Consider the following 25,457-nt stretch of genomic DNA (forward strand, 5'->3'; position numbering starts at 1 on the left):
TTACATTTGGGCAGCGGATTGTAAATCACCTGCTGGGTCTGAGCCCCAAACACCATCGTTACTCTGTTCCTGTAGAATATCTGTCGGGGTCAGCGATGTGTGACTCTTCCCAGTTAAGCAGTCCACATATGAAAGTGGGCAGGTCTTGTTCATGGGGACATGTATGTAGCTCTTAAAACACATCTTTAAGCAAATAATGGGACTTGGATCACTGGAAAACTACAAATCGGCTGCCTTTTGAACTAAAAACTGATTCTTTGCATGCCATGCTTTGATTTTAAGGTGCAAAATTCATTGCATCTCTGGTTAAAAATAGAGTTTGTGTGGTTTGATATGGACTCTAATGCAATAATACATTTGTTTTAAATAGGAAAGTGTTGATCATCGCCGACAGGGAACATCTAGTAGCCAAGGTGGTGAGCAGCGAGGAAGAAAATTTGTCAAACGTTTGGTAGATATTAGAGAACTCAACGAACAAGCAAAAGTAATTGATGACTTAAAGTAAGTTGGATTTGTCTGGACTTTTTTTTTTTCCAATAAATATTTCCTGCTTCAATGTGTTGAGAATAACAGACTGAATCTAGGTTTTTGTCTTTCTCTGTTTTTAGTTTCAGTAGAGGAAGGTTTCTGCATTGGTGATCAAGTGCATAAGTGCCCACAAAAATCCTCTGGATATTTTTCTCAATTTCAAGCAGCCCATAATCCCATTGTGTACTTGTGCATCACTGTATCAGTAGCTCCCATATTAACATCAAGCCATATTTCTGTCACTATTTATTAGGGTTGTGCAAAACAGCTGTTTCAATTCGCTTTCGGATTTGGCCATTTCGGAGGACAGTGATTCGTTTCCGTATTTCAGATCACAGTCCTATTTCGTTTCCGCCGAATCTCCTCTGAATCTGTTTTGAACAGGCTGCAAGGGAAGCTTTGCACAGCCTTACCCAGTCGGGTGGGGCTTGGCGCTGGAGGCTGCAGGGCCCCAGTGGGAGCAGGACTGGGCTGTGCGTGGCTCGTCCGGTGGGGAGGGCCTCTTTTCTTCTGTTAAGGCAAGGGGACCACTGCGCGGATCTGTGATCCCTGTCACTCTGAGTCATGGGGCAGGGAAGCAGTGTAGAGTGGTGAGCAGTCTGCTGGTCCTTGCCATGTGACCGGCTCTGCAGGGAGCAGATATCTGTGCCGGGGTCTCCTTGCCACCGCTGCCTGCCCCATGCAATCCCAGATCTCTGCTCCCTGTGGATCCAGGTTGCGCAGCAGTGACCAGCACTGCCCACATTGTCGGGGCAGCGGTGGTGAGGAGACACCTGGCACGGATCTCTGCTCCCTGTGGAGCAGAATCGTGTAGCAGGGCAGCAGCATGCATTTCTGAAACTCCGAATTTTTCCAAAACATTTCTGAAACGTTTCAGATACCTCATTTCATTTCAGAGATGTTTTTGTGCCTTATGTTTTGGTTCAGATTTGGTGTTTCGGGCACCGAAATAGCCCAAAACACCTCTGAAATGAAACGACTGCTGAAATTTTATACAGCCCTATTGTTTACATTACTTCTGTTAGTAAATGTATGATTTTGACTTACTAAAATAAAACTGCTTTTCAGCTGCAGTAAGATACTGTTCATTGCAGGAGGAACAAACCTCTCAAATCAACTATTTTATAGCTTTTGGATAGTAATATAAAATGCAATTCATACACAGTAGCATAATTCAATAAAACAGGAAAAATATTTAAATTTATTTGAAAGTGTGGGAAGAATCAAGTGTAACTTTGATGTGAAAGCATTAGTTATGTTTAAGTCTAGAGCAGTATTTCTTAAAAGTGAGACAATATGGACTCAGGTAACAAATAAAGGAGAATGGATGTTGCTTATTTGTCCTGAGTGCTGGCAGCAATCAGCTGTAAGCCAGTTGTATGCAAGCTCTTTAAATGTTCACAGCTGATATGTGGCACTAAGTGCTTTGTCCCATGTGAATGTGATGATTTCGTTTTTATACCCTCTTCATGTACTGTAGCATCACAAAACCGTTTTTGTACTAGGATGAGATTTTTCTTTCTGATTTTTATGTTGAAAATCATTTAGACCTTTCTGCCACCTCCTTCTGGGAATAATCCTCCACCCCTGCCTGTCACTGTTTTTTAAGTGGTCTCCCCACCTACTGGGTTGGGTTTTTTTAAGTACAGAAAAAGGATTTTTTTTTGTTCTTTTTAGGAGCCTTTAGCTTGTATGCGCCAGTAGTTGTTCTGTATCAGATCATCCTCTTCCATCTCTATGAACATCATAACATTGTTTGATATCTTGTTGCATCGTATTTTGCTCCAGTACTCTTAACCTGCTTGCTTAAATACGATGAGTAGTAGACTGCTAAAAATGAAGGCATCTTTTTAAAAAAAAATGACCATATAAACAAAATACTGTACTTGAACAGTTGCATAGTAAAATGACAATGGTCCCTCTGAGCCTATATAGGAAAAGTATGTCACTTTTTTTTTCATGAGCTAGCTGTCACTAACTCATTAAAGAATTGTTTGAACAACTTTCAGAACTGTCATACTGGAAACTATAGATGTGTTGTTGATAAAGAAAACAGTGAAAATATTGTGAAACTTCACTGGTTATCCATTTGGGAAAATTTACTACCCTTATTTGTCTCCAGAAAATTAGGTGCAAGTGAAGGAACCATAAACCAAGAAATTCAGCGCTATCAGCAATTAGAGTCAGTAGCTGTGAATGACATCCGCCGTGATGTTCGTAAAAAACTACGCAGGTCCAGCATGAGGGTAAGTAATTGTAAAACATTTTTCTGCACTTGAAAATTTCTCCACCACCTGCTAAATAAAAATGCATAAATGACAGACAGAAAAATAAAGATAGAAAGAGGGTTAGATATATCAAGTGATGTCCCATTTCTCTTTCTGGGAGAAACTTTTTTTTTTTTCTCCTGTATCATTGGAGCTGGAAAACCAGAATTTTGGATGTGCCATCTTTTAACTCCTTAATGTTATATTCAAGTTTGCTTGTTTAATTTATTAGATTTATGGTAAAAACAATACCATATTTCAGGATTTATAATCCGTTTTCATGAATCAGAGATACAGTCCCATAGTCGGGGTCCAGACATCTTAGACATTTGGTTCCCCAGAGACAACTAGCGACAGTGCACCTTGTGCTGCCAGTAGTTGCCCCCAAGGAACACCCATGCTATGCGTACACTGCTGCACTGCAGGTTATCCCAGGTGGAGTAGGTCCCAGCAGCCTTACCTTGGGTTCTGAGGGTCTCTTGGGGCTGCAACAATGAGAAGCTGCTGCACGGAGCCTGGCCAGCAGCAAAGCATGGCTCCGGATGGCCAGGCTCAGGCTTTGGGCAGCACATGCTGCTGGCATGTGCACAGCTCCACTTTTTTTTTCTCCGCACTTCTCCTACGAAGCACAGAGAACAATGGAACATGCATGCAGTATGTGGCACCACAGATATGTCTGCAGCGCCACATACCACATGGCTGCACTCATTTGGACATGGCCACAAAACCCCAAAACAACAGCAAGAGGAAACAGCAAAGCAGAAACCATGTCAAAACCAAACAGTGCCACCACTGACTAATACCTGCAATGTTGCACCAAGCCCTGGTGTGAAACCTGGACAAATAACATTTTCAGTGTTCCTGAAGGGTGTTCTGAACAAAGGTATTATGCTCCATTCTAAAGCAAGGACTTTTCTTGGGAATATTCTGGTGGCAACTCATGCTCCTTTGCTGATTGCAACTGCAGCAGTAGCACACGGAGAGAAGTTGTTTGGCAAAGAGGATCCTGAACTATTCAAAATATCCTGTTTTCCTGACAGCAATATGAAGGCAATGTAAAAGGTGGGCATATACCTCAGCAACAAGTCAAAATGAAAGTAACAGCAAACGCTTGCAAAGGGATGTGTTGAGCTCCTATTTATCAAAGAATTTTTTTCTCCCAAAACTGGCATGTCAGGGTAAAATGCTTTTTTTTTTTTTTTTTTTTTTTTGGTAAATTATTTTCTACATTGTCACATGCATGTACAAGTTGCAGTATTTATTAGCCTTGACATTTTATTTTGCTTTTGTTTAGGCTGCTTCCCTGAAGGACAAATGGGGTCTGGGCTACAAACCCAGCTATAACCGATCTAAGAGTATTTCAGCCTCAGGAAGACCGCCTCTAAAGAGAATGGACAGAGCAAGGTACAGTGATTTTAGCAAATGACTACATTTGGGATGATGACATTTTGAACAGAATTAGAATAGGGTATATTTGTAATAAGGGTAGGTGTGCGTGTGTGTGGCTGTGTGTCTTTAAAATATTCATGACAATCTTTTGAAAAGATGGAGTGGGGATTCTTTTATAAATCTCACTTTTTAAAATGTTTTAGATGGGCAAAAGCTAAAATTGTTTTACAAAGAAACTATTGCTTTATAGTGAAACTATAGATACATAGGTTTTTGGTTGTAGCCATGTTGGTTTAAGGACATAGGCAGACAAGACTCCAAGGAATGAAAGAAGCTAAAACTGAGGCCTTGGAGTCTCAGAAGAGCAGAGACTCCCTATGCCTGAAGAAGGGTGACTGCATCCGAAAGCTTGCAAGAACTTTTTTCCAACTACTCAGTTGATCTAATATAAGATATCACATGCATTCAAAGAACCTTGCCTGAAACTATAGATATGTATTCATTCATATGCTCTCTGATGATGAGTGTCTTTACCTTTTTCAAAAGGTTTGCTTACAAGTTTCTCAATATGGATGGCTCTTAGTGTTCAAATCTGACCTCCCTAACAGAGTTACTAAGGTCCGTAGTTTGCCTTCTAGTCCATATTTAAAGCTGAAAACTCTGTTGTGCTCTCAATCTAAAGCATAGAAGTAAATGTGTGCAGATGGCGTCTTACCAGAAATTGTCAACGAAATTAAGAAGGCTGAAGAAGTGGGTTTTAGCTTGTCTGCCATGTAATCTGGAACTGTCTTGTTCACATATCATTAACAACAGTTTAAGCTTGGATAACCATACTGAGATGATGTACAAGCAGAACGGACTCCATTTCATTCTCTGAAAGCTATACTTGCCTAGCAAAACTACAAGGAGTAAAAGGTAGCACACTTGATAAATAGTAAAATAAGCATGTATGATTTTCAATGTGCTCAAGGAGCAGATCAGTTGAGGAGGAAAAGTTTCACTCCACAGGACCTCTTAGAACCAGATTTCAAAGTTCTGTTCTGGAGGGATTTCTTACAATTCTGAGGATCTTCTCTAGCTGTTAATAACTGCTGTTAGGGAAAGACAAAGTGGTTCAAAATATTGGGTAAATTAAACCTTTAAAAATTGCTAACGGAGCAAAAAACAAATTCTTCAATCTCAGAATTGGAAATGGTTTTAAACAAAATAATTCAAAATAAATTCCTCAGCTGCTTTTCTTGCAAGTTTAAAGCTTCTTCTGATCTAGTTAGCATTGCTGTAGACAGAAACAATGTAGATTTGAACACCAGCTCATCTTACCTCTCCCTTTTTAATAAAATCACCTTCAGGAGATTCAAGATTCTACCAGAAAGATCACTGAACAAATATGGTGTTGTGTAATGTACTCTTTTGTTGGGCCTATCAAATATTTAAGATCTCTCAAAACCCAATGAATTTTTTTTCTATTGGGTTTGAAAAGGCTCAGGGGTGACCTTGTGACAGCCTATAAGTATATAAGAGGTGTGCATCAGGATCTGGGGGAATGTCTGTTCACCAGACCACTCCACTGGATGACAAGGTCCAGTGGTCACAAATTCCTTCAAAACCATTTTAGGCTGGACATAAGGAAAAACTTCTTTACTGTCCAAGTCCCCAAGGCCTGGAATAGACTCCCTCCAGAGAAGGAGCCAAGTACCTACTCTGGACTCTCTCAAGAAACGTTTGGACTCTTATCTTACTGGGATCCTTTGACCCTAGCTTACTTTCTGCCCCTGGGGCAGGGGGCTGGACTCGATCTTCTGAGGTCCCTTCCAGCACTGATGTCTATGAAACCTATGAAAATGAATAGCAGATTTCCTCTTTAGATAAGATTAGAATATTTTGTCTTTTTACTCAATCACAAAACAACTCAGTCTTCCAGTTTTATTTGCAGTCCTCATCACAAATTGATAACTTCCTGTTACCTGTAATTTTTACCTCTTAGCCCCTGCTGGACAAAACCAGAAAGATATTTAAATTTTAGAGTAAATTAGCCAACAGCAATCTATTTGCTACATATCATTTTCATCATTTTTTCCCTTGTGTCTTAAATACTTATTTACTGCTCCAGTACCTATTTTTTTTAGAAAATGTTAATCACAAGTTTTTTCATATTTCTTACATCCTTATTCCTTTTTAGCAGTGAGTTTGCAATTTCATGATTCTGTTTGTGGACAAGTACATGATTCCATTAAGTTTAAAACTTCAATAGATGTTTGGGTTTTTTTTGTCCTTCTTTCAGCTCTCGACTAGGAGACAATGAAGAACTCCCAGAAATCCGTGTAGATGCAGCATCTCCTGGACCCAGAGTAACGTTTAACATACAGGACCCTGTAAGATATACCCTATATACTATAATAATTAGTGTGCTTTGCTTTAATGATTAGAACCATGCTGATAAACATCTTAGACATACCTGAGAGAGACTTAAAAATCAAACTGCTTATCAGTCTTAATACTCTGCCTAAAATATTTTCTGTAGACGTTACCATATTTTTTTCACATACAGCCTGCACTTGGTTTTGGAAGGGCAACCTGAAGAAGAGAAAAGATTAGTCCTTTCTGACTGAGGTAGCAGCAGCTAGGGAGCCAAACTTGCTTCCAAGTCTGTTGCTACCTTTTGTGCTGGATGGAGTGCGTGGATCAGATCTGTGGCTACATGCCGAGTCTGAACAGAAGCCCTGACTTCAGTGTCCCAGGTTCAGGGCCACATGCTGGTTGGATCTGGTGCGGCAAGTCTGGGGCTGGGCAAACCCAGCATGCCAGCTCTAGAGCTACGTGCTGGGCCTGATGTCTTGTAGTGGCCTCAGGGCTATACTGTATGCAGGTGGGCTCTCCATGGGCCTCAGGGCTATACTGTGTACAGGTGGGCTCTCCATGGGCCTAGACATTTGGTGGCAGGGGAGCGGTGGCAGTGTTGATTGCAGTGGCTCCCAGAACTTTGGCAGTTAATGCTGTCATCACTCCCCTGCTACTAAATTTTCATAATTTTTCTCACATATAATGCAACCTCACTTCTCACCAGCTGGTTTTGGATTAAAAAATATGGATTGTGAGAGAGAGAATACATCAATAGAAACATTGAAAAATTAAAATATTTTATTTTTTGTGAGATTTGATTTATATTGTTAAAAGGGTATATACCTTCATGCTATTCAGAAATTGGCATCATGCAAAAAAAGAGGCCTTTTTTGCTACTTTTACTAGAGTTTACAATGGTTGCATGGTAATTTTGTAGGTTGCCGTGCTCACAGTTTTGGCAATTTAAATATCAATAAAATAAAAGCAAAATGGTTCAGAGTTTTCTTGACACATACACATTTGTTTAACAAGCGCTAGTAAAATGTTGATCTTTCTTCTATTACAGTATTTTTTCTCCTGTAAATGTTACCTTTATATTGGTTTTACATTGTTCAGATTCTATTAGTTGTTTTAATTCATATTTTTCTTTTTATTTTTAATTAAGTCGAATAAAAGAGTTTTGGGGAATGCCCAACAATCCAGCTGTCCCAGGGAAGGGTATTTTCAGGTACTTGTAAGCAGAAGCATATATTTTACCATACAACTAATTAACCTCCTGGGAAGCTACTTCTTAGTTACCTGTCTCTTTCAAATTCAGCTATTTCAAAGCAGAATGTATGCCATTTTTTAAAGATTTAAAGAAAATTTAAATATTGAAAAAGATGTAGATGAACACAGATAATTTTTGATGAATCTCCAAGTCTGCTCACAATTTCATTCCTTGAATTTGCAGCTTTAGTAAAGTTAGTAATAAGTTATGTTTGTATATTAACGAACAAAAGCCTTCACAAAGCCCTGACCATAACTACCTCAAGGCAAGCTTTGAACCATCTAGATTCACAAGACAAGTGTTGCCACAGAGTTCTCTACATTACATCTTCATCCTTTTTACAGCATGTCTGAAGAGTGCAGGCATTAACATTGATACAAAACAGCTGCGAGGTGTGAAGCTAACAAGCATCATTTTTTTCTTTATTTCTTATAAACCCAGCAAGTGTGCATCCAGTCTCCTTTTGAAGATCTCCAGGGTAGGTGCCTGTACCACCCCCACTGGGAGTGTATTCCAGAGTCCGGTCACACGAACTGTGAAAATGAAGCAGTGTAACTTATTTGTCAAAATCGTTGCCTACTTAAAAATAAAGCAAAATAAATGAAAACCCTCTTATTTTTAAAAAAGGATGCTTGAGCTATACTACATGAGAGCAAAACACAAAAACTCCTATCCTTTAGAAAAAAAATCCACACTTTTTGAAAGAAAACCATTTAATGTTTTCCCTTCCAATTTTTCCCTTCTTTTTATAGAGGTCTTACATTGAACTGGTTTAATTGATCACCAACACTGCCAAGATGACCAAATTTCTAAAGTGGGGAAAAATGAAAGGTAGAATGTTTGGTTGATTTCTTTTTATATGTTTTAATATGGAATATTTTAACATTTCCAATCATTTTATATCAATTTTAAGCACTTTTCTTTAGCTAGGAAAAACTGATGGATAATAAAGAGTGAAGGGTTAAGTGATAATAGCTTACTGAAGGTAGGATGAAATTTATCAAAGAATTTCAATTCAGACTCTAATCTTGAATGTTGAAACACCACTATGCAGTTCTATATCACAAATGCTCACAAGACTTTATCATCCACCTACCTGTATGTGTTGGTGTTTATTCATGCCAAGTGCACTAAAACATATCTAGGAGGCCACATCTAGAAATTTTCCCTGAAATTGCCATCATTCAAGTCAGTTTTATTCAACATTTTAAAAAGAACTGAACAGTACTACAAGATACGGTAATACTGTACATTCTGTGCTAGCACTTTGCATGTACTTTCACTAACAGACTTTTATATATTGCTCTAATTTACAGATGATCATGGTGATTTTTGCATTCTGCATTCTGTGCATTTTTTGCTTTTAAAACCTGTTTTACTTCAATGAAATGTTTACATTCAAACTGTTGGACTGTCATAATGGAAGTTTTGATCAGAGCTCAATACTGTTTAATTATCTAGCTAATAAATTCAACACATTACTAACGCAATGGTAAATGTTCTCCAGTCTTACTCATTTTTCTTTTATGTGTTTCATTCCACACATTCCTAAATCCAACACTTCTGTCTGTTCAGTATAAGGAACCTGAGTTTTAAGGGGTTTTAAAACGTTTCTTCATTTTTTTTTTTTAGTTTTTTTTAGTTTTTTAACTAATGCTTAATGACTGAAAATCCCACAGCAACTGTGAAATTTAATATCTTTTTGTCTTTTTACAATCAGTTTCCAGAGGAGACAGAACTGGATCTTTTGTCAGTAACCATTGATGGTCCATCCCATTACTCATCCCCTAGTGAAGGATCATGCTCAGTTTTCAATTCACCCAAAACTCCAGTAGTCTACTCACCAAGCATTCCCTTCCAGCCTGAAGAGGGACGACGGGATGACAGCTTGTCTTCAACCAGTGAAGACTCTGAGAAGGATGATGACCATGAGAGAGAGAAGCCTTATTTTTATAGGAAACCACAGTAAGCAGTTTATAAAATGCAATCTTTGTGAGGGCTATAAAAAGGAAAATATTGAAAAGTTGATATTTTTAGAACTAGAAAAGCTGGTACTGACCCAGGATCTAAATCTTGCCTGTTCAGGCCTCTAGTAGATATAAGTCTAGGCCCCCAAGAGGGAAGGTATTTTTTTTATGATCACTTTTATTTACGGCTTTTGTTAAAAAAGTATAGTAAAATTAACAGTAACTTATACAATTCAATATCGTTTATGGTTATTGGTAAAAACATACAGATTCTACAAGTTCTACAATAGAATCAAAGCATAGTGTATGATGATACAAACATAGATAAAATTAAGCAATATATATTAGCAGAGTTAAAAAACAAAACAAAACAGGAAAACTCTATTTGATTTTAGTGCTTAATCTTTGTACAAGTAATGAAAATATACTTAGGAAGTATAGGAAAGGCTGTAAGTTGTTATAGAGGAGCCAAATTGTGCTTTAGTCATTAACTCAGTAGTTCAAATTTTCTACTATTTTCCACTTCAAAAAAAGAACAAGCCCCTTGATAGTGATTTAAGTAATTTATCTAATTTAAGAACATATCATAGTTCTTTATGGGGATTTAACACCATCTGCCCATAACAGGAGTTTTTACATATGCTCTAGGGGTGGAGGAGAGCATTTTAATTAGAGTGGCTCTGAGAGTTTGTCAAATGAGCTCCCGTCACCATTTTGAAGCACAGTGATAGACGAGATGAGGAGGCTGACTGGAGCACCCTAGTTAGCATGCTCCAGCAGACTCAATTAATCGAGTCTGCTTCAATGTGCTATAATTACAGCACATCAGAGGAGACTCTGGGTACATCTACAGGTACCCTACAATTGCCAGTTTTCATTAGTGAATCTCAGTCTAGTAATGACCTCTCATTGCTTGCAGTTTTGTACTTCAGGTACATAGATTTCTGAACCAAAGGAGTGTTTTATTAATCTCAAAAAGAGAGAAAAGTCCATAAAATCTCACTGCCTACATATCCTTCTGTATGTTGGCCTGTTTATTTAAAACAAGATCTAACTTTAGGGGAAATAAAGTCAGTGACTGACAGCATGTTTCTCAGGCCAGCTGTCTGCACAAGAATATATGTTAAACCATTCATGTAAAGGTTTAATTGGATAAAGAGGGGCTTCTAATAATGCATTTCTTAGGGTAATTGATAGGAGTACAAGATCTGATTTTTTTTTTCCTTTTTTTTTAATCCAATAATTTGAATTCTTAATTGTGCTTAAGTGTTCACATTAAGCAGCTCCTTTTCAGATTGCTTGTGCCTGCTTTCCTCCCCTGCCCTGCCACCTGCCCCCATCATATAATTAAGTATAAAAGCCACCTTAAAGTCATTAGAATGTTTTTCTATTTTTGATTGAGCCATTAGATCACCATAGTTCTACTCCATACAATAAAATGGACTCTGCCTTAGTGCTGCCAATACCACATTTTACTTGTCTTATTGTAAAAGACTGAAGCTTCATCTAAGGCCCATTTAGCTTTAAAGCTTACATTTTCAGTGTGCTTTTCCAGATCAGAAATTGCTTGAAATTAGATTCCAAGGTATTTAAAAAAAACAAACAAGAAAACACAAATCTCACTTCCAGCTTTCATTCCCAGAATAACAGTGCCTCAAATTTAGCAGTACTGATTTTCAAGCTATTTGAGAGAGAGTACTGTTTTAAAGTATTTAATAACCTTTGGATGCCTTTCTGGGGTTTTGATATTAATAGTGTGTCAGTTGCCTAAAGCGAGACAGGGATAAAACCATTCAATATAGTGGGTAAGTGGAATCCATTCCTTGTTAGCACATGTTTTGGATTAGAGCTGTCCAACTTCTGAGACGCTACTGTCCAGAAGTGACATGGATACTCCCTTGCACAGCACACCCATGTATGCACTGGGGCACTCCCTCACCTCTGCACTGCACAACATCTCTTTGTAATATGTGCCCGCCCCACACTGATACGATCCCTGCACCCCATCCAGACATGGCCCTGAACTCACTTGCAGCTCCCTACATTGGTACATGGCCCAGTCTCTTGGGGCAAAGGTAGGAAGCAGTAGCTGGAGGATAAAAGGGGAGCCTGGAGACTCCAGCTTTAATAGCAGCTGGAACAATGACAGGACCGGGGTGAGAACAGCTGGGTGAGAGTTCAGGGGTTGCATAATATACCCATCTCGGGCCACTACTTACACAGCCCTGGTTTTGATCATTCAGGAATAGATTAAAAAGTAGTGGAGAAAGCAGGCATCTTTGTTGTACCCCTTAGCTGGAAAACTACTGGCCAGAGCACTGCTGATCCCATAATATACCCAAGAGGCTGTATTAGAATCGTAAGCAATGATTAACTGTAGGAGAGCTTTATCCATTGATGTCACTACCAGTTTCTTCCATTATTTTAATCAACCGATGATGTCCTAAACCTCCCTTTATATCGATGATGTCTACATATAAATAATTTTAGCTTTTTACCTATTTGGATGCCAAATAATACAGCACTAAACAGTGGTCCATATAAAATAGCCTTCACTGAAATTGGCCTGCTCTTTTCACAGAATGTTATTTTCAGAAATCCATGTTTGTAGATATGACAGCATCTCCCAAATATTTTGCCTGGAATATGTGTAAGGCTGATAAGACAGTATGCTGCAGGATCTCTTATCACCATTTTTTTTTTTAGATATGGACTACTATTTTTGTTCCAGTGTTAGGATAAATGCCTTCTAAAATAATTATAGACAGTTTTTTTGTCAAAATTGGACATCACCAATCAATGAATTCCTTGAAGATTTCTGGAGGAAGAAAGTTGAGGCTGGGGGCGTTTCCATTTCCGTCAGAATACATTACTTCAGATTAAAAGATTTAGGTAATAATCTGTTTGTGATTTAACAGCTAATTCCTTCAGCAAGCAGCCATCATTTCCCTCACCAGCTGTGAGTGTGTTGTTAAACTTGTTTTGTATATTTTAAATGAAACTAGTGTTTCTTCAGGAATATGAGCATTGGGGATTAAGCTAAAATTTTATGTCCCTTTGCCTATAATAAGGGCCCTACCAAATTCATGGCAGAAAATGCTGCTCTGAGTCTCCCTTACCTTGCAGGTTCCCTTGCACGCCCTCCCCTGCTGATTGGTGGAGGGACCCCACTTGCAACTTACTCCTGATTTGCAGGGAAGTGAAAACATGGCACCATTTTTGCCTCCCTGATGGTCAGCAGCAAGCAGGGGGCTGCTGTGGCCCGTTGGCCAACCAGTGACAGAAGGCAACAAGAGCACCATATTTAAAACCGCCATGTTTGCCTCCCCACATGTCAGAAGCGGGCCACAAGTGGGGCCCGCTGGGGGTCTGTGTGGGGGAACCTACAAGATTAAAGGAGCTGCAGTGCAGCCCACTTCTGCCATGAATTTGGTAGGGCCCTAGCTATAATCTGCCCAAAAAAGGTTGATTTAACTTTATTTTGCCGTGTAGCTACCAGCTCTTCCCTCATTTGATACCATTTCTTTTTCTGTCACTTCTCTTCTTTTAAACTTCCTGAACTTTTGGAAGCCAGTACAATCAATCATTTTTGGATTGTATTCCCCAAGTTTTCTGTTAAGGAGTCGACCTTTGAGCAGTACTTGCAAACCATGGTGTAGGCCACCAATGCACCTCCTGCTGTGCCATGTGCATGGCTCTTCCTGCATGCACTGCCTGCCTTCTCTGCCTGCCACAGTTGGGCTCCCCCTGCACCAGCAAGAAGCCAAGCTCCCAAGGCTAGGAGCTCCTAGCCATGGAGATGCCCCACATACCTCTGGGGATGGGAGACATGGCTGCCCTGATCCCCCTAAGCCCGGAGGTTTGAGGAAACCCCCATGGCTGGGAGATCCCAGCTTTCATGGTCTCCTAGTTTGCGGGGTACATGAAACCTCAGTTGCAAGACTCCCAACCCCAGCTGGGCACAGTGCACCCTTGCGGTGGGGAGACCTTGCTATATGTGCTTTTTAAAGCTGGACACCAACCAGCTATAAAGCTAATTCATATTTTCGAGGTCTAACTTTATAGCTGGGTTGGACCTTTTTATGGCATGATAGGTACTTTGCATGTGTAGCTGGTTTCAGGTAATTGCACAATTAACAAGTAAGTGCACAATACTGGTAACATGTAGATGGGACTTTTCAGTCCATCTGTTAAATATTCTACGTTTGTTTTTGCAATAAATTTTGGGAAGCATCACCTTCCTTCATTTGATGACTTATTCCATTGGGATTCTGGAAGAATTCCCCGTTTACGTCTCCATTATCATGGGTATTGGTGCCACTAATTCTAGTCTTTAAACCACATGCTATTATTATTTAAAAGTTAAATTGTAAAATATTTTGAGCTCTCCATGCCTTGTTTCTGGTTCTAATAGAGCTATGCTTGATTAAAAAAAATAGAAGTTTGTTTTATTCAGAGACTGACTCTGTCAATTCATCAACTGTAATTAAAATTCCCACTATTCAGAGTTTTTGGTTTTTAGATCTACTTTTAAAAATGTTTTTATTAATTTTTCCAAATATTGCATTTAATTAAATATCATGTGCTTCTAGGTTGCTTTTTCAATCACAGATTTATTTCTTCTTGATCACTGTTAAGTTGTTCAGAAGTAGAATATTTCTGTCTATTTTCTTTAACCATAGCAACAATTGAAGACATGAAAGAGACTTTGGGACCTTGATGATCTGAGGCATCCTTGTTGCGTGCCTTTTCCCATTTTAGAGTTGTTTCATGTATCCAGATTTCAACTCCTAGGAAGATAGAGCCAGGCACTGAATTAAAACTCTTACTGAAATTAGAATCAAGAGTAAGGAATAGTTGAGGATTTGATAAGTCTGTATTAAAATTTCCTTTTTCCTTGGTACCCAAACATGTCAATGTGATTTTTCTTTTTCGTTGACCTTTTCTTCCAACCTCTCTCTCTAAATTTGTCTAAATTGTATCATTGGACTTTTAGGTGGGGTTTTACTGGGTTGAAAGGAAGAGGTTCTTTTAATTTTCTTAATAGCTATTAGCTAGATCTCTAGTTACTGACTGCAAGGTGTGGAAAAAACAAGGGGTGCTTCCATTATGGATGGACTAATTACCATATTTACAAAGGCTGAAAGGGCACAGGCCTGGGTAGAGCTGCCACATGCAGATCTTGGAGTTTTTATTTAATGACAGCTGTTGAAAGCTTTTGTCTGATTCAAATATTAGAAGAAGAAATAAATAAGATGACAAGTATTTGGGAGATGTTTTATAACCAAAGGTGAATAATTATTTTTTGTGAATCTGACATTTATCTAACACAGTGGTTTTCAACCTTTTTTAAACTTGAGGTACCCCTTCATAACTTCTGTGAATTGAGCAGCATCCCATTCAAGAAAACTAATTTAACTATTATAGTGCTTACCTTCTTGAAGGTGGGTTGGGAGGGACAAAGAGCAGCCAGCAGGGAAGAGCCTGTGCTGCGGTGCGTGGGGGAAGGTGGAGCAGCTGGAAGGGAAGAGCCTACACTAATCTCCTCTCCTGATTGCACCTTTCAAAGACTGGCACAGCATCCCAAGTAGGGTTGTAATATCATTTAAAATAATAGCTGTTTAAACTTTTCTAATTATATCAGTTAACCATGTAACTGATGACACATCTATGGGAATAGCCAACACCTGTTCTGCTTGCCATAAGGTGAGACGTACAGGCAGCAAGTGGCACTCCTGTTGCTGGCCATCGCACCCTGCCCTGCCTCCCCTTCCCTTCCTCTCCTTCTCTGGGGAGACAGCTGGCTTCGCTCAGCTTTACCACCTCCTCTTCCTATGCCGGGCCCAGCACTTCAATTTATACAGCTACAGGAGCTGGTGGAAGGGGCAGGAGGTATGCAAATGCAAGCTGACCTGCCTCAGGGAAGGGTGGTCTGGAAAAGTAGCACTGGTAAACCGTTTAATAATTCACACAACATAATCTGTTTTAAAATGTTAATTATAATGTATTAACAGTATAAATATAATGATAGTTTAACCATTTAACCTTTCAAATCCCTAATACCAACCCCCTTGTTGAGAATCACTGATCTAACAGCTGCTGTCTTAGCAGAACACTTTTGGTATATATCTGTATCGGCATAATATTAAACAATGCATCTTTAGCAATGATACACACGTGCATGCAAGTATACATGTTTTGTTATGCATTCTTCGACCCTACCTCTTGTATATGGACAAACAAAACAGTTACACCCCTTTGGAGGGCATGGGGACTTAGAAAACTACATCTGATTTTGTTTGTATATCTCTACTATTGTCCTGAAATAGGTGAAGCTCAGATGTAATAATTTACTGCTGATTTGCAATACAGCTAGTGTACATATGTGGAAATTATTGTTGTTTAATTTACTTTACTGAGTGACAGGAATGGGCAGATAATCGCACTGAATCAGGTGACACATGATACTGAGGAAGTAAGTTGCCCCACTTTCTGAAATGGTGCAAATGTAAGTCTGTCCTTACTTCTGGTTTACTTGCTATCTTTAGGTTGTAGGACCACGTCTATATTTGCTTATACAGTGGACAGCACAACAGGGGCCCAATCGGATTTAGCAGACAGTAAATATTTAGTGATAATTTGAAGGGGGTGAGCTGCTATGTCGCTGTGCACCTCTGGAAGTTTACCAAATGGTACCTCTTATAGAAAACTTCTTAAAGTATTCCACATATGGAGTAGCTAAGTTGTCTGCAAATGCACTATTTGGTAATGTTAGAAGTTGTTACAGCGCTAATATTTAATATGCGGTGGTTGTTTGTTCAGGAATACCTCTCGTAAGAAAGCAACAGGGTTTGCTGCAGTTCATCAGCTGTTTACTGAACGCTGGCCAACAGCTCCTGCCAACAGGAATGTGACTGGCACAACAACAGAAAGAAATATTGACTTTGAACTTGATATTAGAGTTGAAATTGATTGTGGAAAATGTGTATTGCACCCAACAACACTTCAGCAAGAACATGATGACATTAGTTTAAGAAGGTAAGAAATCTGTTGAGAGACAGTAATGCTACTTTTGTAATTGACAGTAACTTAGGCATAAATCAGAATAATGATTCCATTCATATGAATCGGTGCACCACAACATATAACGCTTACTGATTACTATGCATTGACTTATTGGAAAAGCACAGAAACTGTTAATTGTTAACTTTATGGTTTCAGATAGCATCACTTGAAGGTTGCCATGGCATTTAAATGAATGCCATTGTGACTGAGTTTACATTTTTGTTCCAGAGAACATTAAAAATGCCTGCTTGTAAAAGAGGTTGAATTTAATTAGCCATATATCAAGAGACCAGAGTGGAACTGCTTTATTTTTTACCTGTTGTTTATGAATGGAAATGCAAGTCTCCAAAGCACATGGATTCCTTTATTCCCTTTTTACTCTCCTAAGAAATATTTAAATGTACTATTTGAAAGATAACTTGGAAATCTGCACACAGATACTCAAGAATTCCAGAGTTTTTTTGTGTTTAAGATGATGTCAGTGTCTGTGTGTAGCAGGCTGGTTAACAGAGGATCGCAGCAGACTGCACACATTCAGCTGTAGCAGTCTGCAGGCTTGCAAGGGCTACAGCCCAGCTGCAGGCAGTAGGCACTGACTACAGACTGCATAGGAGGACTAGGCCAGCTGAGAAGATAATTACTGGCCACAGGAAGCTGAAGAGCTCCCAGGAAAGGGAGCCAGGAGAGAGACTCCCAGGGTGACCAGCTGGAGAGATGGACAAAGGGAGAGTTAGGCTTCTGGGGAAAGGAGCCAGAGAATGGGAACTACAAGCTGAGAACTCAGAGAGAGTGAGAAACAGAGAAGGGGAGTCAATCTGAGGCACAGGGCCTGGGAGAAGACCCAGGGCTGCAAGATCAGAAGCAGCAGCAGCAGCATGTCGCACAACTGAGTCAAAGGCAGCCTGAGAAGGAAGACTGCAGTGCAGAGGGGAACCAGAAAGCCAGAAGCAAATCATCAGGGGCTGGAGATAAATCAAGACCATGAGTACACCCTGTATGGTCTATGCTAAATTTGTAGTACTGAGTTCTGATTTATGTTCTGGTGTTCCTGAGAGGCACGTGTGCCCAGATAATAAAGAACTGTGTGACATTTAAAGACTGTTTGAGCGAAGCAATAACCCCAAACTCACTACACTATGATAAGGAGTACATGAAAAGTTTAGAAATGTATCAAATATGCAACTTGATATTATTGGGTTGTTTTTTTTATAAAGGACTCCACCCTTTTTAAACAGTGAAAAACGTACTTGTTAATACAGTATTAGATCTGTATAAAGACATGTTGTGAATTGCTGTTTGTTTGTAGGAGCTATGATCGGAGTTCCAGAAGTTTAGACCAGGAGTCTCCTTCAAAAAAGAAGAAGTTTCAAACAAACTATGCATCTACTACTCACTTGCTTGCTGGAAAAAAGGTGCCATCATCTCTGCAGACAAAGTCTAGTGATCTGGAAACTACAGTATTTTACATTCCTGGTGTGGATGTAAAGGTAAAAATAAAGTATTGTGGGACTAGAAACTATTTTTTCTCTTCAACTAAGAACTATTACAAGCAAATACATAATTTTCTTTAGATCTAAATTTAGATGATATATTTTTATTATTTTAGTTTAATTATGTATGGCTCAAATTGTTCATGTATAAAGGGAGCAATGCATGTAGCTGATATAAGCTGTGTTTTTAATAGACTTTAAAAAGTACTGTATTTACCTAAATCCAAAATGATGTCAAATTTTAAGACAGCCCCCCAATAATTAGATTTAAAGCATGGAAAATCAAACATTTCTTATAATTTTCCCTGTATATAATCTAATTATTGAGGGGCTGTCTTAAATTCATGCCTCCCACTGCTATGGCAGGGAAAGCAATGATGGAAGGGCATGTAGCTAGACTCGTGGCTCTTACCCTTCTGCACTGCCTTCTCAACCCTGCCCTCCCTGCCACTTACCTTCTGTGGTAGCTCTGGAGCAGTCAGTGGCACTTGCTTCTGCCTACCTGGGCCAGGGCCAGGGCCAGAGCATCGGTGAAAGCTTTGAGCCGAGCATGCTCCTCTTCCTGCTGCACAGTCTCCCTCTGGCACTCCCACTATGCAATATCCCCTGCATTCTCCCCTTCCACCACATGGTCTCCTTTAGGCCCTCCCACCACGGTCTTCCCTGCACTCCTCCGATTTGTGCCCCTACCCTCACAGTACAAGCCACCCTGGCCTGAGGCTGGCAGTAGGTAGGCTCCAGCTTCTCTTTCTTTAAAAATATTTGTAGGTGTAACATGGGAAAATGTTTCATTTTTGTTTAGTTATTTCTTGAAATTACACTAAATAAGCCGTTTAGTTCCATGAAAATGTTTGGGTTAAAATAAGATATTTGGTTTGGATGCTTCCCTGCTTTGAGAGATGGTGTGCATGATATGTACTTGCATATCATGGGAAATCGGTTCATTGCATGTGTTACTAATGGAAGTGCAACTCCCACTTTTCCCATTCGGTGAATACAGGGTGGTTAAATGTGTTCCACAAGGTAAATGCAGTCCTCCTGGCTTGATGTGGTACTTAATGTTGCTGTGAAGGTCACTTTTTTCATGACAACTCTTCAAGAATAGAGCTAATGTGTGCAATCCCTCTTTGTATCTGATGTTGTGTATTGAAGACTGTGTTGGGAGGTACACCCAGTAAAGAGCAGCAAAACTCTCTGTACATATGAGCAAACACATCAACAGTAAAAACAAAAAAACTTCAGTGTTACATGCAAGTCATATGCAACTCAGCTTAGGAATGCCAAAATATCAGGCATAGATAAAAGAAGTAATGATTTTTAATTCATTTTATATTTGTAAAGACTTGCACTAAGTCTTTAAGATGTGGAGGTTTCTGGTGCTGATTTGACCAAGGATGTCAAGAAATATTTAGTTATTCCAATCATGAAACAGCTTGCTATAGTAACTTTTAAGCAAATGTAGGGATGCTCAAGTATCATTTGCAGTTTTTGCTTTGCATAGTAATACCATCTACGGGGAAAGGATGAATCCTATTTATCCAAATCTATAGGGTGCTCATGCCTAAACTGAACCATTTAAGTTTCTTTAAAAGGAGAGGTAAGTGATTTGTGCATGTCTGTATAGCTTTGGATTGTCTTTAGAGCCACATAGAGGGAAACACAGGTCATTAAAAGTATCACCAGACAGAGTAGCAACCCTGTAATGTGTGCACTATGCAGCCATGTACTTAATGAGCATTTCTTCCTTTGCTTGGATTCAGTTCTGGTTTGTGTGTTGTCAAGTATCACTATTTTTCTTGTAAAAAGTTATACATCTTTGTAAATGAAATTCATTGGTTCATTCCAATTTGTTTTATACATTTTGAATGATTTTATAATTTAAAAAATGCAAAAATGTCTGGAGACAATTGAATGCTCTGCAAATACTAAAGGATCTGCTACTTTTTGTGACAGTAATTGAATTTGTTTGTTTGGGTTTCAGTTACACTACAACTCTAAGACTTTAAAGACTGAATCTCCAAATACCTCTCGAGGATCCTCTTTGCCAAGAACTCTTTCCAAAGAGTCCAAGCTGTATGGTATGAAAGATACTGCCACATCTCCTCCTTTATCTAGTACTACCCACAGCAAGACTAACACCTTACTTCCTCCCCAACCCCCACCCATCCCATCAGGTACTTGTAGAGATTACCCTCTTAAACTGTAACTTTATCTCTTTTTTTATTCCTTCATATAATTTACTAGCTTTAGATCTGTGCAGTATGTTAATTGAACCTCTCAAAGCTACCTTTTTAGAGATCTCCTGTCAAGTGGCTCTTAGCATGTCTGTCAATCATAGTGGATCACAGTAAGGACTAGCCATACTTTTTCCACCTCTTCTTTTAACAACATAAGACTTGGTGGTGGAGGTAAAACTCTGTTAAAAAACATTATTAGCATTGAGAACTTAAAAACAATAGGTATTAAATCTATGCCGTTCAGGTTACTCACCAGTTCCTCTGTTGCATCCTTTCAAGAATGTAACCTGTTTATCATTATTGTCTTGTTTTTGTATTGAAAGTACTTCTTTGAAGAATGGTTCCTTAAATTAGGTTCCTTACCATGGTGACAAGCAGTTGACGGGATAGACAAGTTAAAATATCAGACTAATTTATTCAAAACTGTCATAAATTAAAATTTAATAATAAGTAAAAAAATTTCTGTTTTCAGTTAGAGTCTGTAGCTTGAAGGATGCCATATCAGATCGAGAGGTACCTAGATTTAATTTCCATCTTCTGTGGGATTCACTTTTCTCTCCTTCAGAGCACATTATTAATCAGTGCCAAAATTCAGTTAAATTGAAATGTAATAATTAAAAAAGGCTTCTATAAGTAGGTTCAAATTCTGAGAGAGCAGTGAATTGAAATATTTTCTTCATTTTACAAGGTTTTTACTATTTCCTTCCATCACCCTTCTTTTTTCTGGGTCTGAGTATTTGCAAAATATTTTTGGCCTCCATCAGCCTCTGCTGTATGTTGTGTCTCTCCTTTCAAGCTTGCTCACAATTCTTTACTCTTCAGTTCTTACCCAAATATATCCCATTTTCTTTTCTGCCACTTCCACATATATGTGTCCCTCTAAAACTAATGTTGACAGTCATAGTAGTACTTTTGCCCCTTATTAGACACCTTCTGATCCTGCTATTTGAGTAAGATTTAAAAAAAAATACTTCCTGTTATTTTATGTGGAGAGGGAGACTACTCTAGATGGCCATTAGCACTAGCCACAAATAGATTGCATAGCATTAATGTTCACTGCCAAGTAACTTGGGAACTGAATTAAGATGAACAAAGAGTGATTGTGAGGCTCTATCTTAATCCTTTATTTGACGTTAAATCTTGCTTGTAGAAATCCTATCTAGCCCTAATGTTATATTTTGACTTGTGTTCAAATGGCCATTGATTATATGACAGTGAATTCCAATTGAGTAACTGCTTTTTCATCTCTGCTGGTTTTAATTGACTATATTGATGAAGAAAATAACTGTGTTGATATTAATAGCTTACATACATGATCACGCCAAAGTTTACTAAGGTTAATATATTTTCTCATTTTAGCTTGCACAGATTAAAAAGTGCAGATTTTTTCCATGGATTTGAAAGATAATCATGGATTTCATAGACATTAGGGCTGGAAGGGACCTCGGAAGATCATCGAGTCCAGCCCCCTGCCCAAAGGGCAGGAAGTCAGCTGGGATCACAGGATCCCAGCAAGATAAGCATCCAGTTTGCTTTTGACGGTGTTCAGTGTAGGTGCTTGAACCACCTCCAATGGCAGGCTGTTCCAGACCTTGGGGGCTCGGACAGTAAAGAAATTCTTCCTTATGTCCAGCCTGAAACGGTCTTGTAGTAGTTTATGACCGTTTGACCTCATCATCCCTTGGCACTCTGGTGAACAAGCGTTCCCCCAGATACTGGTGGTCACCTATACATTTATAGATGGCCATCAGATCATCCCTGAGCCTGCATTTTTCCAGGCTAAAGAACCTCATCGTCGTAAGGTCTGTTTTCCTGACCTCTGATCATGCGCATGGCTCTCCTCTGGACTCTCTCGAGCTTCTCCACATTCTTTTTGAATTGTGGAGCCCAAAACTGGATGCGGTACTCCAGCTGTGGCCTCACCAAGGCCGAGTACAAGGGGAAAATGAAGTCCTGGGATTTGCTTGAGAAGCATCTATGGATGCGAGCCAGCATTTTGTTCGCTTTACTAGCTGCAGCATCGCATTGCAGGCTCATGTTCATCTTGTGGTCAATGATGACTTCCAAGTCTCTTTCTTCCGTAGCGCTAGCCAGCATAGCACTGCTGAGCCTATAAGGATGCTACAGGTTTTTCGTCCCAAGGTGGAGAACCTTGCATTTTTTGGTGTTGAACACCATCAGGTTCTCGTCCACCCATTGCTGAGCCTGTCCAGGGCAGCCTGGATCACCTGCCTATCCTCAGGTGTGGATGCTTTGTCCCAAAGTTTGGTGTCGTCAGCAAACTTAGCCAGTCCGCTTCTGACTCCAACGTCCATACCATTAATGAAGATGTTGAACAATATGGGTCCAAGGACAGAGCCTTGGGGGACCCCAATGGTCACAGGACACCATGATGATTGACTTCCACCACTTACTACCCTCTGCGTGTGACCATGGAGCCAATTTCCCAGCCAGCGGATCATGGTGGACCCAAGGCCACAATTGGCCAGTTTTGCCAAGAGGTGATCATGGGATACCAGATCGAAGGCTTTTTTGAAGTCAGGATATATGACATCAATCTCTTCTCCCTTGTCCACGTGATAGGTCACCTGGTGGTAGAAGGAAATGAGATTGGTCAAGCAAGACCTACCCGCAACAAATCCATGCTGGCTATCCCTTAGGATGTTGGCATCAGCCAGTCCATTAAGGATGGCCTCTTTTTAATAAACTTTTTAAAGGTCTTCCCCAGGATAGAAGTCAGACTGATAGTTAGCCAGATCCATTTTCCTCCCTTTCTTGAAGATGGGCACCACATTGGCCTTCTTCCAGTCTTCAGGCACTACACCAGAGCGCCAGGAGTTTTCAGAGATCCATGCCAGGGGCTGGGCTATGACGCTCGCCAGCTCCTTGAGTACCTTGAGGTATAGATTGTCAGGGCCAGCTGACTTGAAGGTATCCAGCTTCTCAAGGTGTTCCTTCACGAGGCAGGGGATCTCCCTCACCCGGATCACCCTGTCCCATAGTGGGCATAGGCGTCCCATGGGACTGATGAAAGGCGGATGCAAAGTACCTATTTAATAGGTTGGCTCTTTCCTGGGTGTCAGTTGCCAGTTGCCCCATCTGGTTCAGCAGGGGTCCAGTGTTGCCCTTGCTTTTCCTCCGGGTCCCCACATATCTGAAAAAGGACTTTATATTGTCCTTGATGCTCGAAGCTAGTTGGAGTTCAGTTGCAGCCTTGGCTTTCCTGGTTTGCTCCCTGCAGGAGAGACCCAGTGCAGAATAATCCTCCTTGGAGGTGAATCCCATCCTCCATCCTTTCTTATCCTCAGGAGGTCTGCTAGATCCCTGGAGAGCCAGGGGGGCTGGTGTGCACTTTTGCTGCCTTTCCTCCGAGATGGAATAGACTTAGCTTGTGCATTGAGGATTTCTCCCTTGAGGAGCAACCACTCTTCTTGAACTCCCCTCTCCCTGGGGTTGTGGTCCCTTAGAGCCTCACTGACAAGCCTCCTGAGCTTGTCAAAGTCAGCTTTTCTGAAGTCAAGGACTTCTGTGTTGCTGACTGACTTGCCAGCTTTATGGTGGATGGTGATGTTGATCAGCTTGTGGTCGCTGTCACCCAGCTTCCCATTGATCACTAGGTCACCGATTAGGTCATCCCCAGGAGCCAGTACCAGGTTAAGCAGCACTTTACCTCTCATTGGCCCATAGACTTCTTGAGTCAGGTAGAGGTCATCCACGCATGAGAGGAAGCTTTGCAACCACTCGGATTTTGCTGAGTGATCCTCCCACAAGATGTCTGGGTAATTGAAGTCACCCATGACAACCATGGCCATGCGGCCTCGGCCAGTTCCCAGGCAAACTCCTGGTCAAGCTCTTGACTTTGGGTGGAAGGTCTGTAGTAGACTCCCACTGTTGTGTCCCCTGTGCCATGTTCCCCACAGATTTTAACCCAGAGGGTCTCCAGTCACCCACCCTGGTCGCCAATATCAGCTTGCGGGGACGCATAGCTTTCCTTAATGTAGAAAGCTACACCCCCGCCCCTTTTATTTACATGATCCCTCCTGTACAGGGTATAGCCATCTATACCCGTGGTCCAGTCACGGGTGGAGTCCCACCAGGTCTCCGTTATCCCTATGACATCATAATTATCTTCTTATTTCATATAAATGTATGCTTCAGGTACCTCCAAGCTTGGATATTATCAACTGCTGATAGGATATCCTGTTTCAAAATTATGATTTTATTACTTGGGTGATATAGGTTTTGCTTTTAACCTTTAAACGATTGGGGATTTTTCTCAATTGAAAGCAATATTTTTTTTCTCCCAAAACTGCATCAAAGTTTTCAAGTCATTTTAATTTTCCTTTTTAACTGTATGGAAAACTATAGGCATCAGGTACATTGTGGCAACTTTTCTTTTGTCTTTTGGAAAAGTTTTGTATTGCTGACTTCAATGACTGTATTAAGTCCAGAGCTGGGTGTGTAAGAAAAGAATTGAAACCAAGAATAAGTAGACAAAATGTTACTTTCTGAAATGTATTCTATATCTTATTCACACACATTTCTTAATGAAACCCATATGCTTTTTTCTTTCTAGCTGATTTTCTTAGTGGCTTTTTTCTGATGCAAGTTATTTTGTCTAACTGTTTTGAAATATCTCTGCCTTATACTTGCATCCAGCGAAATTTAATTCCACTAGACAAATTTGTTCTAAATGTTGCAGCCAAAGGGAAGGGAAGTGGTGGAGTAAAGACTGCTAAACTGTATGCATGGGTTGCACTCCAGTCCTTGCCTGAGGAAATGGTGATTAGCCCCTGCCTACTGGACTTCCTAGAGAAGGCTCTTGAAACCATTCCTATTACACCAATAGAAAGGAACTACACAGGTAACATGGGCTTACTGCTTTTTTCATATATTCTATTATG

The 25,457-nt window shown here is 40.0% G+C and overlaps 1 protein-coding gene across 7 annotated transcripts in view; it reads left to right on the plus strand.

Moving 5' to 3' along the window:
* Positions 1 to 25,457, plus strand: part of BLTP1 (bridge-like lipid transfer protein family member 1) — a 245,235-nt gene that overhangs the window by 188,957 nt on the left and 30,821 nt on the right. For 4 of the 7 annotated variants that reach the window (XM_090036587.1, XM_090036588.1, XM_090036589.1 and 1 more), the window contains 10 exons: positions 371 to 501; positions 2,651 to 2,774; positions 4,090 to 4,199; positions 6,466 to 6,556; positions 7,690 to 7,752; positions 9,515 to 9,759; positions 16,584 to 16,799; positions 18,133 to 18,313; positions 20,298 to 20,490; positions 25,256 to 25,417. In XM_090036587.1, the coding sequence (XP_089892713.1) occupies positions 371 to 501; positions 2,651 to 2,774; positions 4,090 to 4,199; positions 6,466 to 6,556; positions 7,690 to 7,752; positions 9,515 to 9,759; positions 16,584 to 16,799; positions 18,133 to 18,313; positions 20,298 to 20,490; positions 25,256 to 25,417 (1,516 nt within the window). The remainder of the gene's footprint in view (positions 1 to 370; positions 502 to 2,650; positions 2,775 to 4,089; positions 4,200 to 6,465; positions 6,557 to 7,689; positions 7,753 to 9,514; positions 9,760 to 16,583; positions 16,800 to 18,132; positions 18,314 to 20,297; positions 20,491 to 25,255; positions 25,418 to 25,457) is intronic. The other 3 variants (XM_090036590.1, XM_090036591.1, XM_090036592.1) reach the window with 2 other exon arrangements.

This window comes from Crocodylus siamensis, chromosome 2 (genome assembly GCF_052110815.1).
Source record: "Crocodylus siamensis isolate JL-2025a chromosome 2, ASM5211081v1, whole genome shotgun sequence".
Taxonomy (NCBI): Eukaryota; Metazoa; Chordata; order Crocodylia; family Crocodylidae; genus Crocodylus; species Crocodylus siamensis.